The 13,947-nt window shown below is 41.7% G+C and overlaps 2 protein-coding genes across 2 annotated transcripts; one reads left to right on the top strand and one right to left on the bottom strand.

The window, feature by feature from the left end:
- Positions 1 to 3,824: 3,824 nt before the first annotated feature.
- Positions 3,825 to 6,348, bottom strand: si:ch211-210c8.6. Its single transcript, XM_037683810.1, has 6 exons — positions 6,319 to 6,348; positions 5,937 to 6,153; positions 4,875 to 4,980; positions 4,593 to 4,699; positions 4,200 to 4,372; positions 3,825 to 4,129 (listed from the first exon to the last, which is right to left on the bottom strand). The coding sequence occupies exons 1-6, from the start codon at positions 6,346 to 6,348 to the stop codon at positions 3,851 to 3,853; spliced, it is 912 nt and encodes a 303-aa protein (XP_037539738.1). The 3' UTR covers positions 3,825 to 3,850.
- On the top strand, positions 4,800 to 12,706 carry bin2a (bridging integrator 2a). The gene is made up of 13 exons (XM_037684685.1): positions 4,800 to 5,211; positions 6,813 to 6,911; positions 6,986 to 7,066; positions 7,277 to 7,331; positions 7,434 to 7,528; positions 7,636 to 7,731; positions 7,865 to 7,972; positions 8,050 to 8,135; positions 8,207 to 8,282; positions 8,351 to 8,433; positions 11,505 to 12,090; positions 12,187 to 12,263; positions 12,359 to 12,706. Exons 2-12 carry the CDS (start codon positions 6,828 to 6,830, stop codon positions 12,238 to 12,240), a joined length of 1,404 nt encoding a protein of 467 aa, XP_037540613.1. The 5' UTR covers positions 4,800 to 5,211; positions 6,813 to 6,827; the 3' UTR covers positions 12,241 to 12,263; positions 12,359 to 12,706.
- Positions 12,707 to 13,947: the final 1,241 nt, after the last annotated feature.

Raw genomic sequence — 13,947 nt, 5'->3', positions numbered from 1 at the left:
AGTCTTTTGTCCAACATTCCTTTTGCATGGTGGAAAAGTAAAACAACCTTTTAAAGCACGCCTTTTATTAAAATTGTGTAAAGTTTGGCTAAATAAAAGTCGATTATATAAAACATTTGGTATCTTGGATACCACAATGTTTCTTAAAAAAAAGCATAAAAGGGCAATTTCAACCTTATTTTTAACCAAAAGTCAACTTAGCGCTTTGTGCATACTGATAATATTTGTATATATGGAACAATTCAGTGCAAGACGAGTTGCTCTGTTTTGGACTAATTGTAGTTTAAGTATTTTTCTGAAGCACTGGAGTGGACCACACCATCAGACAATACTGCACACAAGACAACTTAATAATTTGTGGGATTAATTTTAATGTTGTATAATGTAAACATCTTTTTATAACAGCTAGTTGTCGTCCCATCACAGCAGCAGTGCATTCAATCTGCTGAGACCGCTCCAATCAGCTGTCCATAACAACTCCCAGAAGTTTCTTGCCTGAGTAATGGCTGTTCCATTTATAGACTGCAAAATTTATGCTCATTCATCCAGTAATGCTCTGTCAGGTCATCTGGACAGTTTCTTTTTTTTATAGAGATGTTTCGTCCTCTATCCGGAGGGCTTCATCAGTCTGAGGAGTTCCAGTAAACTGTTTCCCCACCCAACAGTAAACTCCTTAAGTGGACCAACCAGTTTGTTTGCTGGAGCTAAGATGGTTTCTGGGGGCCGTCCTGTCCCCCGTCGACTCCTCCCAGACAGGCAGTCACAGCCAAAGTGGTTCAAGGCAACAAAGTTCATGCTCAATCATCCAGGTATCAAATCCAATAATTCTCAGTCAGGTCTTTTATAGACAGGTTTAGTTTTGGCTGAGTTTGTTATACAGGTCCTTCTCAAAAAATTAGCATATTGTGATAAAGGTCATTATTTTCCATAATGTAATGATAAAAATGAAACTTTCATATATTTCAGATTCATTGCACACCAACTGAAATATTTCAGGTCTTTAATTGTTTTAATACTAATGATTATGGCATACAGCTCATGAAAACCCAAAATGCCTGTTCCAAAAAATTAGCATATCATGAAAAGCTTCTCTAAACAAGCCATTAACCTAACCATCTGAATCAACGACGTAACTCTAAACACCTGCAAAAGATTCCTGAGGCTTTTAAAAACTCCCAGCCTTGTTCATTACTCAAAACCACAATCATGGGTAAGACTGCCGACCTGACTGCTGTCCAGAAGGCCATCATTGACACCCTCAAGCAAGAGGGTAAGACACAGAAAGAAATTGCTGAACGAATAGGCTGTTCCCAGAGTGCTGTATCAAGGCACCTCAGTGGGAAGTCTGTGGGAAGGGAAAAGTGTGGCAGAAAACGCTGCACAACGAGAAGAGGTGACCGGACCCTGAGGAGGATTGTGGAGAAGGGCCGATTCCAGACCTTGGGGGACCTGCGGAAGCAGTGGACTGAGTCTGGAGTAGAAACATCCAGAGCCACTGTGCACAGGCGTGTGCAGGAAATGGGCTACAGGCGCCGCATTCCAGAGGTCAAGCCACTTTTGAACCAGAAACAGCGGCAGAAGCACCTGACCTGGGCTACAGAGAAGCAGCACTGGACTGTTGCTCAGTGGTCCAAAGTACTTTTTTTGGATGAAAGCAAATTTTGCATGTCATTCAGAAATCAAGGTGCCAGAGTCTGGAGGAAGACTGGGGAGAAGGAAATGCCAAAATGCCAGAAGTCTAGTGTGAAGCACCCACAGTCAGTGATGGTCTGGGGTGCCATGTCAGCTGCTGGTGTTGGTCCACTGTGTTTTATCAAGGGCAGGGTCAATGCAGCTAGCTATCAGGAGATTTTGGAGCACTTCATGCTTCCATCTGCTGAAAAGCTTTATGGAGATGAAGATTTCATTTTTCAGCACGACCTGGCACCTGCTCACAGTGCCAAAACCACTGGTAAATGGTTTACTGACCATGGTATTACTGTGCTCAATTGGCCTGCCAACTCTCCTGACATGAACCCCATAGAGAACCTGTGGGATATTGTGAAGAGAAAGTTGAGAGACGCAAGACCCAACACTCTGGATGAGCTTAAGGCCGCTATCGAAGCATCCTGGGCCTCCATAACACCTCAGCAGTGCCACAGGCTGATTGCCTCCATGCCACGCTGCATTGAAGCAGTCATTCATGCAAAAGGATTCCCGACCAAGTATTGAGTGCATAACTGAACATGATTATTTGAAGGTTGGCGTTTTTTGTATTAAAAACTCGTCTTTCATTGGTGGGATGAAATATGCTATTTTTTTGGGACAGGCATTTTGGGTTTTCATGAGCTGTATGCCATAATCATCAGTATTAAAACAATTAAAGACCTGAAATATTTCAGTTGGTGTGCAATGAATCTGAAATATATGAAAGTTTCATTTTTATCATTACATTATGGAAAATAATGACCTTTATCACAATATGCTAATTTTTTTAGAAGGACCTGTATGTATATATATATATATATATATATATATATATACAAAGTATATATATATATATATATATATATATATATATATACACAAAGTATATACATACATATGAATTATCTGAATAATCAAAGGAAGAGCTATATTTGATCTAGTATTAGCTGAGTCATTTACTTTATTTGCTACATAATGCGTGGCATTTTATCTTATAACATTGCCATTAGTTGAATCTGTGTTAGCAAAATATCTTGCAAAACACTGAGTATATTTTAATGAATCAGGAAATAATCACTGGATGCATCTACAACAGGTTTCATTTAGTGAATTCAAGATGGCTGCTACACATTTACAATCAGTAAAATGTCAGGTTTACTGACAGAGCTAAAAATTGACGTGGTAGTAGCTGAGAGTCATACACAAACATGTACTGAGTGAGAGATTGTGTATAATATTTGTAAGCAGTCCTGATTACCAAGTTATTATTTTTATTAGTGTTCATTTTAATTTCACTTAGTGGTTTAGGATTTGGAAAACTTCAAACATAAAAACAAATTATAAATATTTTATTCAAAGCATTATCTTTAAATCCAGTCCCGCTAAATAAGAACTGGTCTAAAACCAGTGTCAGCATTAAGAGGTCAGGTCTCAGGAGGTTGTTTAAAATCTACATTTAGGAGAAAAACTTCAAGAATTTGAGTTGTAACTGCTTTTCCTAAACTATGACCTGAAAAAGTAAATAAATTAATAGTTTGGGATAATGTTTTTTTTTTTAATTACTTGACTGCTTTTTATTGTTTTGGACATTTATGCCATTTTTTGTTTGTTTACAAAACACACTGTAACTCAAAAATGTTTTTATAGAAGAGGTTCGGGCTTTTAATTTGAAAAACCCTGTTTCTAGTAAACGTTTTGTTCAATGTACCTCTTCAAATACATTTCACCTTTTAGGGAAAAGGGCAAAAAGCCTATCGTAGGGACAGTTTATGACGAGGTACATCAGATGGTATTTTCTTAAATTTTACATCACCTAAAGATTTTAAATTGCATAATTTCTGAAATTCTTTTGGTTTTGGTGTACCACTCCAGGATTTTCAGTGGCCCCCATATGGCCACCTTGTTGAAAATGTCTTGGGGCGCCTCTGGATGAGTGATGTATTTTCCACAGTGACATCATCGCCGTCACTCATACCTTTTTAAAACCATCTCCTTCAGGCACTTTCCTCACATGATCTATGGTTCGAACTTCTCTTGGATGACTGAAAGTCGTGCGACTGTAAATGCAGGGATGAGGTCTGAAGTAAATTACAGCTGGAGAATATTCAAAATATTTCCAGTTTTATTGTGAATGCAGCAGACGGTGATAAATGTTCAAACAATATCAAAATGTAGGCCACGGCCAGAGAAGAGGAGTGTTCCTGATGTAGTCCTGGAAGGCTGACTCAGACCCCCACTTCTTCATGGCCTGCTTCTCCAGGATGGGGATCCCGCTGACGTAACGCAACAGGAACCAAACGAACAGTGGCGACACCACGCTAAGGTACTGGGGGCCCTGCATCACTGACGAGGCCGAGAGCCAGAGACCCGACCACTGCAGGATCTCTCCAAAGTAGTTGGGATGTCTGCTGTAGGCCCACAGCCCGCTCTGGATGAATTTCCCCTGGAGGCGTGAAAGTCGAGGTTATTACACCAAGTGATTGAGGCACCAACAGACAGGTCCGCTAACTTACAGCGTTCTCTGGATCCCTTTTAAAGAGCCACTTTTGCTGGTCTGCAATGGTCTCGATAGCGAAGCCGAAGCCCCAAACAGTCCAGCCGATGTGGTCCCTAACCCCCAGAGGCACATTACGCCTCTCGGCGTTCAGCATGAGGGTGGGCAGGAGGGTTATAAATATCCACACAGCTGAGAGAAACAAGAAAAATGACTCGGGTTCATCCTGCTCAACTTTATTCCTTCCATAAAATAAATGAATTTGTCGATGTAGCCGGCAGCCCTCGCCTTGAATAAATGCATGTAAAGAGCTGGAAACTAGACAATGATTGATAAAAGGCACCCCTCCATGCTGCTCGAGTAAAACTGGTTCTGAGCTGGTAGAGAGGAAGGAGTTAATCTTTCCAAGTACCTTGAACTGTCCAGTATACAAAGAAAGTCCCTGGGCTGTCTCTGACATTGTTGAACCTGCGATCGTGACCGTCCTTCAAGATCCGCAGGAAAAGGAATGTCCCCAGTCTGTGGAGAGGACATATTTAACATCCATTCACATTAACCAAGACATTATTCATTAACTTAGACCAACCTGACGTCAAACTTTCACATCCACTCCTTCCTCCACTGACCTCTCCCGCAAGGATATAATCTCCTGCCTTGGCTTTATGACATTTGAGGTCAGAGCTGCCCCGCTTACCTGAGTCCCCACGCTGTCACCAGCCCGGCCTGGACCTTCTGACGGGCATGAGTAGCTCCTCCCCAGATACGACTCAGGTGTGTAAGGAGTATAAATGTGCCAGAACCTGCCAACAGAGAGAGACAGGTACGTTGGACGTTGGCATGGCGGATCGCTCCACTTGTTTCAGAGCAAGGCGTGTCCGATAAATCTTTTACCCGGAGTTCTGCAGATGACTGGTTCCAAAGGTCAAGGGTAAAAGATACACAGAAGCAGTGAGGAGAGAGAAGACGGAGTACAGAAAAGCTGAGGTGATTCATTAGTGAAATAATTCATATATTGTCACTTGTATCAACAGGTAAGCAATCGAAAACTGATTTGAAAGTGACTGTTTTGAGACATGAATTTGGAAACCTCTAACGCCCTCGTTGACTTTGCGTTTGGTGTTTTTATGAGTTGCAACAACTGTTTATTGATTTTAAATCAATTTAAAGTGCAGAACAAGTGAAGCAATTTTACTGCAGGTACAGACTGAATTTAAAATACATTTGCTAGAATATTCTTGATTAGGTGATTAATAATTTGTTGCACAAGATGTGGGAGTATGGTGAAAATGCCGGTATTCTTCAAAACCCCAGATCCTCAGCATCAAATGAGAGGAAATAAAAAATAGTAATAATTATTAATTTTATTATTATGTAATAGAAGTTTGAAATAAAGACGTTAATGCAGTTCACATGTTGTCAATCCAACTTGGCTTCAACAATACACTGACATTTTTATGTTATTAGAAATACTAAAAAAGTAATTATATATTTGTGAACATTGTGATTGGGGCCCACAAAAAGCCCCCTTTAGATTTATTGAGGGGCCGTAGAATCGTTATGTGTGGCCCTGCTGATCCTCGTTTCACAACAAACCTGTTTTACATAACAAGACTTTTAAAATGATTAGTTGTTGTTGTGCATAAAACGCGTTTTTAAATTAATACCTTCTAAATAAAACGTGTTTTCTTGCCAAAAATCTCTCCCGAATTCATCTTTGCACCAACAGGAAGCTGCAGTGTTAAAGTGTTTGCGTTACCTGCTAAATCATAAAACTTCTCGGTTCTGAAAGCTGCAGCCAGGGCCCAGCCGAACCACTGGACCCCCAGGTCTGTGGCGGCACACCTCACCAGCATGCCCCCCATAGTCAGGTCCAGTTCGATCTGTGGGAAAACTCCTTCAAGAAGAAACACTTCGGATAAAGTGAGAAAGTCCGCTGCTGCAAGGATACCGGAAGTGAGCGTTAGTAGGGACCTCTGGGTATTGTAGTTTAAACAGGGTCAGCGCATTTCCGAGGTTTATGTTCTGTCTTTTGATCAATGGGACTGTTCATCCAGATGTTTTAATATATTTTGTTATTAATCACAAAATATTTACGTATTACTGAGCAAAAAAACAGTGAGGGAAAATTCCTGAGCCACCCCTTCATTCCTACAGGTTTTCTTTTCCATTGAGTCAAACTTTCTTGTATCATTTTAAAGTCCTCTGATATATATTTTTAAGTTTGCATTTGCACTTTGACTTATTTTTTATTTCATTAGTTTTTCCGTTCAGTTCGTCCATTCGAAAATGAAGGATTTATTGATTGTATCTATTAATAACTTTATCATCCACCATAGAAAAGGTAATGCATTGAGTTCACTAGTTTAATTGTGATGAAAAGACCTAATTTAATTTATAATTTTTTAATCAAAATGTCTTAAATGTATTAATTTAATTATGTATACTGACATTTGGTTCTGGTTAGACGAGGAGATAAAATATAAAGACTGTTGTTCTGGAAGCTGAAACAGGAAAAACAACTGAATTCTTTTGACAAAGATAATAAATGGACCCACCTGTTCTCAGCTTCAGGGTTTCTGCATGTGTGACCAGACAGTGATGGATATTCTCTTTTATTTCTGTTTCCTCTCAGAAATAACACATAAACATGGCAGAGAGCACGAGTCCTAAAGGCACATCTGGCGACTTTGCTAAAAAGGTCCAAAGACAGCTGAGCAGAAGCAAAGAAAAGGTACGCACCTGTGAGTTCGAACTATGTGACAAAGAAAGACGTTTTAAACTGAATTTGTGTTTGTGTGTTTGAAGGTTTTGCAAAAGCTTGGAAAGACGCTGGAGACCAGAGATGACCAGTTTGATCAGTACCTCCAAACCTTCATCGACCAGCAGGTGATCGTTGCTGCCACAATTAAGAAAAACAAGACGTTTGACGTGAATCTGAGCAAACCTATGTTTCAAATTTGCTGCTGTCTGAGAACGTTCTGCTTCATATATAAACTCTGGGATGATTTACTAATTAAATCAGTGGCTCAAACATCATACAAGTGTAAGATGTGGAACGATAAGATGGTGAGATGTGGAAGTCTTGTGTGTTTACAGAGCGATGGCAACCGAATATACAAGGACCTGAGGAACTACATCACTGCAGTGAGAGGTGAAAGAACTTCTCCGCCTGTAGCTGCTGCAGAGCTGTAGATGTGTGTAGATGTGTGTCCTCTGCAGGACTCAAACAGGACATTGTGTTGCTTCTTTGCAGACATGCGTGAAGCTTCAAGACGCCTTTCTCAGTCTCTGTTTGATGTTTACGAAAGCGACTGGGCCGGGGAGGAAGATCTGGGAGCCATCGTAGAGGTTAGAATGAAAACTGCGTTTTGTTTTAGTGCAAAGACAGCAGAACGACGAGGGAACACGACCCTTGATGTCTACACAACTTATGATTTATGGGTGTTTTAACGAAGGGGGAGGACCTGCTGTGGAACGACTTCGAGGTCAAGCTGATAGACCAGGCTGTCCGCACCATGGAGTCCTACGTGGGCCAGTTCCCAGACATGAGGGTGAGGCCACAAGGAAGCAAACAGAGTTAAACATACAGGAGGGGGGAGCCTGAGAGAAAACACACAGTGTGAAGCAAACACTTGTAGTTCAAACACTCACCGTCAGATCATCTGAGTCTTTGCTCATCTGTAGGAGAAAATTGCCAAGAGGGGAAGAAAACTGGTCGACTACGACTCGTGTCTTCACCATCTGGAGGCTCAGCAGTCGTCGAAGAAGAGGGATGATATCAAGATAAACAAGGTGGGATCTGCTTCATGTTGTGTACTCATGACGTTTTAATTAAAGTTGGTTCAAATGAAAGGCTTTTCGTGTTGCAGGCAAAGGAGGAGATGAAAGCTGCCAAAGCTGTTTATGAAAGGATCAACACTGAGCTGAAAGACGAGCTTCCTGTTCTCCATGACAGGTCCGACACGTTTCTTTTGGGTCTTTTAGAGTTTACGTGTAAATGATTTGTGAATGTTTTCCTCTCTTTAGCCGCATCGGATGCTACGTGACCGTCTTCTCATCTGTGTCTAATTTACGAGACATCTTCTATAAGGAAATGAACACGGTACGTCTTGTTTTGTCTTGGCATGTAGCAGTCATCAGGATGATATACAGAGCTTTTTTTTTTTCTAGCTCAATCTTGATCTACAGAGTGTAATAAAAGAGCTCCAGGCTCAGCATCCTGACAAAGGGTTTGCAGTGAGAGGTGTGCAGAGGTAAGGCTTACCTTTTTAACTTTATGTTGTAGGTTTTTAAACGCTGATCGTCAGATGCATCCATTAATCACGAGCATTGAGCGTTAAATATTTGCATGCTTCCATTCAAGGGTGGAATGATTATGCAAAAATGACTTCACTGATTTAAAAGAACAGAAATGGGTGTACAAGTTTGAACATATGGTGGATTTTCTCTAATCCTCATAGGTTGGGCCTCCTATAAAACGATTGGACCTCAACCATCAGCAAGCTTCTGTCTCATTCAGTTCTGACATTTGATCGCTCCTCTTGGCAGAGCTGGTACAGTTCATTTACATTTGTAGGTTTCCTATACAGGCCTGACTTGTAGGCATAATCTACATTTGTTTGAATTGAGCTGAAGTGGAGAAAGAGCTTAATGTCAGCTGATTTATCTAATCAGAAACCAGTTCAGATGTGTTTAGGATCAAAGTCCTGTAGGAACACCCAACCGTGTCCATGTTAAACATTCGTCTTTATTATTCCAACTACTTTTTGTAGCAGTACCACAGCATGATGCTACCACCACACTTGACAGTGGGGAGAATGTCATAAAGCCTCACGATGACTCTTCTGGAAACACACCTGAGCTCAAGCTTTGTCTTGTCATTTGGCTTGTCCCTCAGGTTTGAAGGTGCAGGACCTTCCTTCTTTGTCGGCACCTTTTCAAGTCTGGCTTCAATAAGAGAGCAGAGACTCTGGTGTTCCTGAGCCTTGATGATTCCTGGGTTGTTCGTAAACATCAGAATTCAAAAAGCGTTCGATACAAAAACAACTAGACTTTATTTGAAACAAGACGTTTCGCTCCTCATCCGAGGAGCTTTCTCAATTCAAAGAGCAGAGAGTGAGAGACTTCCTCAGTCTGAGGTGCTGTATTCAGCTCAGTCTCTTAAATAGCACCTTCTCAGAGTGGATCAACCAGTTTGCTGCTGACAACCAAAACCAGCTGATCACATGCTCAAGAAGGACCATCAGCCTAACAATGGGTCATTAGCACACTGATGGCTGTTTACTGTTCACAGAGGGCTGAGTGATACTAGCAATCACAGCATTGTAAGAGGGGGACAGTTGAACCCGGAGGCCTCCACCCCTGTTTAATGATGGACGATTTCTTTTCACAAAGATGGCCTCCTTTACTCCTCTCTCAAACCATCGTTCCTCTCTATCCAGGATGTGAACATCTTCATCCCTGAAAAAGTGACCGCTGGCCTGGAGATGAGTGTAGACCACAGAGTCCTGGCCTGATGATGTTGATCTTCTGTGCTGGGCCATCCTTTTGGCCAGTGGCTGTTTTGTTTCCCTGATGTAAGACTGATCACAGCCCTCCTGACACTGAACAACATACACAACATTACTCTGTTTGTGCCGGGGGACTGGATCTTTGGGATGAACCAGTCTTTGCCGTAATGTATTTTGGGGTTTAAAAGCCACTGGGACGTTATGTTTAGAAAATAAACGTCTCAGTTTCTCTGATACTCCCTCAACATATGGAATGACCACTGGTCTGGGTCTGGGTTCCTCCTTTTCACCTGTTGGCTGACTGGAGTCCTGTTTGGGTTTCTTCTCTGCTTTCAGGAAGGCCCAGTTAGGATATCCACATTGCTCTAGAGCCTGTCTTGTGTGGGATTTCTCCTTCTGCCTGGCTCCTGAGTTAGAGGGGATGCTGTCTGCTCTGTGGTACAGAGTCCTGATTACTCCTAACTTGTGCTCCAAAGGGTGATGGGAGTCAAACTGCAAATACTGGTCTGTGTGGGTGGGTTTGTGGTACACCTCAGTTTGCAAATGTCCTCTATCAGAGACTGAGACCTCACAGTCCAAGAAAGCCAGCATATATTTTAGGCAAAAGCAACATTAAGATATACAACAGCACCTAAAATGTTGCACCGGTTCATTTCTGTGGAAAACCAAAGGCCCACTGAGAACAGAGTCCTGATGACTCCTAACTTGTGCTCCAGCAGGTGATGAGAGTCAAACCACTGGTACTGGTCTGTGTGGGTGGGTTTCGGTACACCTCAGTTTATAGATGTCCTCCATCAGAAACTCAGACCTCACAGTCCAAGACAGTCAACCTGCCATTTTTTACATTTTCTCGTGTGAACTTGATGTATTTATCCACAGAGTTGATGTGGTCAGTAAAATGTTGGACTTCCTGAGACTTAATTACTTTACATTTAATTTAAATTTAATTGTTTTGCTTTGTTTTGTTTTTTTGAATGTCCAGAGGACCAGATTTAACTTTTTTTAGATTTTTCTACCTGGATTATTGAGCATGCATCAGGATACTTAACAGTAGGGGTTTCTTAAAGTCTTTGTTACTCCAATTCACAGACGAGGCCCCTCTGTTTCCATTCTGTCTGTGCACTTCAGTGCAATGACAATCTAAAGCTGATTCTGATTTTAATCTGATGGCGACAGAGGAGCACCTTTCAATCTAATCAATTCTGTTAAATACATTTCATGCTGGCAAAGAGAAGCGACCCGCTGCATTCAATCATGATCACAAATAAAAAGGGATAGGCCTCGACCATGTCCAATTGTAAACCTTGATAATCACACCAAAGGATGTAAATGTATGTATATTCATTCATTCATTCAACCTTTATTTATACAGGTTAATCTCATTGAGCCTCGGGGACTCATTTACAAGAGAGACCTGAATGTGCTGAGGGTATATGTTTAGGTATAAGCACTTTGATAACAGTTTATCTGTTTTAAATTGTGCTCTACAAATAAAGATAAAAATAAAATAAATAAAGATAAAGATATGTTTAATTCTGATCCTATGTGGATTACAGAAAATCATAAATAAATTCAAACTTGTGCAGCCAGTTCCTTTTTCAAAAACCATCATATATTGTTTAATAATTCCACCCTGGAAACAGAATGGATCACATAAATTATTAACAGACTCAGATTAGTGATATTCATGCCCACAGTGAATGAAAGTAGACTTCTGACCATGACTGTGTTTATCACAGCTCTTTATCAGAAATCACTTCAGTTCTTCTTTGTGTTTCCATTTGAATAAGACTCGTTTTAATGAATTATTTCAGGTATGGCTCCTTGAGAAGGACTCTGATGTCCCCTAGGGCCTGGAAATCCAGTTTTTCTGAGTTTCACAGGAGCTACAGCCCCAGGAACAGCCAGCGGTCCAGTTTCAGGTCCTCTGACAAGTCTCGCTACGGCACTCTGTCCAGAGAGGGCAGTACGCTCGGCGTCTCCTCGAAGCCTTCGTCCCTGGAGAGCCCTCTGTCTGAATCCAGGGAGCTGGACGCTGCATCGATCCACAGTGAGAGACGCAGCTCTGCAGGACAAGACACCGCTGCCTCCACTGTGGAAACATCAGGGCGGGAGCTGAAGACAGAAGAAAACAGCAGTCAGGCTGAAGGGGGGGAAGGCTGGAAGGAGCCGGCTGAGAAGAAAGACGGGGAAAAAGCTCCACCAAGTGCGAGCAGCTCTGAACTGAACGTGTCTTGTGACTCGGAGAGCTTGGAGCTGCAGCTGTCTGCCGCACACAGCGGCCCACTGCACATCGAAGAAGACGCCGTGACCTCTGACCCTGAAAAACCAAATGGTCTGGAAAATGGTGTGGTCAGTGGGTTGAACTCTGACCCCAAGGACCTGAGCACTCTGCACAAGGTTTGTTTTCTGATGAGCGCACCGCTAAAGCACAGTCCCAGTCTTTGTTTTAACCAAACTCTTGTTAATGTTTAATTTTTCATCCTTTCTGTTTAGGATGTGTCTGCAGGAAAGGAGGCGCTCCAAGACTCAAAGAGCACAACGGTTTAAAGTTTTCACCATTTTATAAAAAGGTTTGAGTGTTTTCTTTTCATGCCTACACGGTGTTATAGATATAAAATGTTGTGTCAGTTTTTCTGCATTTGACTTCTTTTTTACTGAAACGCAGAACGTCGGGACAGAACACGAGACTGAAGACAACAGCTGCAGCGACGAGCCCAGCTCTTCTCTAATGTCCGCTTCTGTTGTTGAGTTTTTTATCTATTGATGAAATTAACTTTATATGATGTTCGTTCTGAGAGACTGAAACAAAACCAACACCCATAGTTTTAATGATAAACGTACTAAAAAGGTTTACACTGACTATCTGTATTAAAGTCTGTGTTTGAAACTAAAACCGCTGAGCTACACGCGCTGCTCTCCGACCACCTGACAGCTATAAAACGTGTGTTTCACTTTAAGTACCTATGAATAATCTAAGACTTTAATCAAATGTAGTTTTATGTGTCACTTATGACTCTAATCAGATGTACATCATTTTCTTATCACATATTTTTTAAATTATGCATTTTGTTTGAATTGAAGCCGTTTGTTTAGTTTTTAATAATTGATGAATAAACATATTCAATCAAACAAATATGTGCAAAAAACAATAAAACACCTTATTGTGCAGTTGCCTTTATTTTTTTTTAAATTGAGCTTTAGCATTGTGGAAAAATAAAATCTTGATGCTCCTATTACAGTTTTTCTCCATCTTCTACTTCTTCTCCGGGGCCAGGTCACAGAGACAAGTCCAGAGGAGAGTCCCAGACCTCCCTCTCCTTAGCTTCACTGTCCAGCTCCTCCTGGGGGACACCAAGGTGTTCCCAGTCCAGAGAGGACATATATTCCCTCCAGTGAGTCCTGGGGTTTCTTTCAAAAGGGAAATGACTGGAAATCTTCCAAAGAGCGGTTTCCAGGAGGCATCAAATCAGATGCCTGAACCACCTCAACAGACTCCTTTTGATGTGGAGGAGCAGAGGCTCTACTTCAAACTCCACCTGGATGATGGAGCTCCTCACCTTATCTCTCTGGTTGAGCCTGGCCGCCCTATGAAAGAGGCTGATTGGGCATTTATATCGAGATCTCTTGCTCATTATCCACAGGTGAGTGTTGAGACAGATCGATAAATCGAGCGCTTTGCCTTTCGATTCAACTCTCGTCACCACTACTGACCGAGGCTACACCCTCATTACTGAGGACAAGGCTATGATCTGTCGACCCATTTCCCACTCCATCCTCCCATTACTGGTGAACAAAATGCCCTGCCCAGATATTTGAACTCCTCCACCTGAGGCAAAGACTCCTGACCTGGTGGTGACATTTCACCTGTTCTTGGTGAACCATGACCTCAGACGTAGAGGAGCTGACTCTTATCCCACACTCAACTGCAAACCGACCCAGTGCACGCTTAAGGTCACGGCCTGAAGACACCAACAGAACCACATCATCCGCATAAAGCAGGGGCGAGACCCTGAGGTTCCCAAACAAGACAGCCTCCCTTCCAGAGCTGCGCCTTAAGATCATCCACACAACAGGATCATTAACGTTTATGTGATTTAAACATTTTAAAATACAGTATACAGTCATAGATAAATAAATACTGCCTTTATGAGTTTGAATGATTTGTCTTACAAAACATGAATATTGTATATATTCTTTTTATATGATAAACTGTATTACAAAACCACATCATCCGCATAAAGCAGGGGCGAGACC

The sequence above is a fragment of the Nematolebias whitei genome, chromosome 11 (genome assembly GCF_014905685.2).
Source record: "Nematolebias whitei isolate Nwh7 chromosome 11, NemWhi1, whole genome shotgun sequence".
Classification (NCBI taxonomy): domain Eukaryota; kingdom Metazoa; phylum Chordata; class Actinopteri; order Cyprinodontiformes; family Rivulidae; genus Nematolebias; species Nematolebias whitei.
This window is presented reverse-complemented; position numbering and strand designations above follow the sequence as displayed.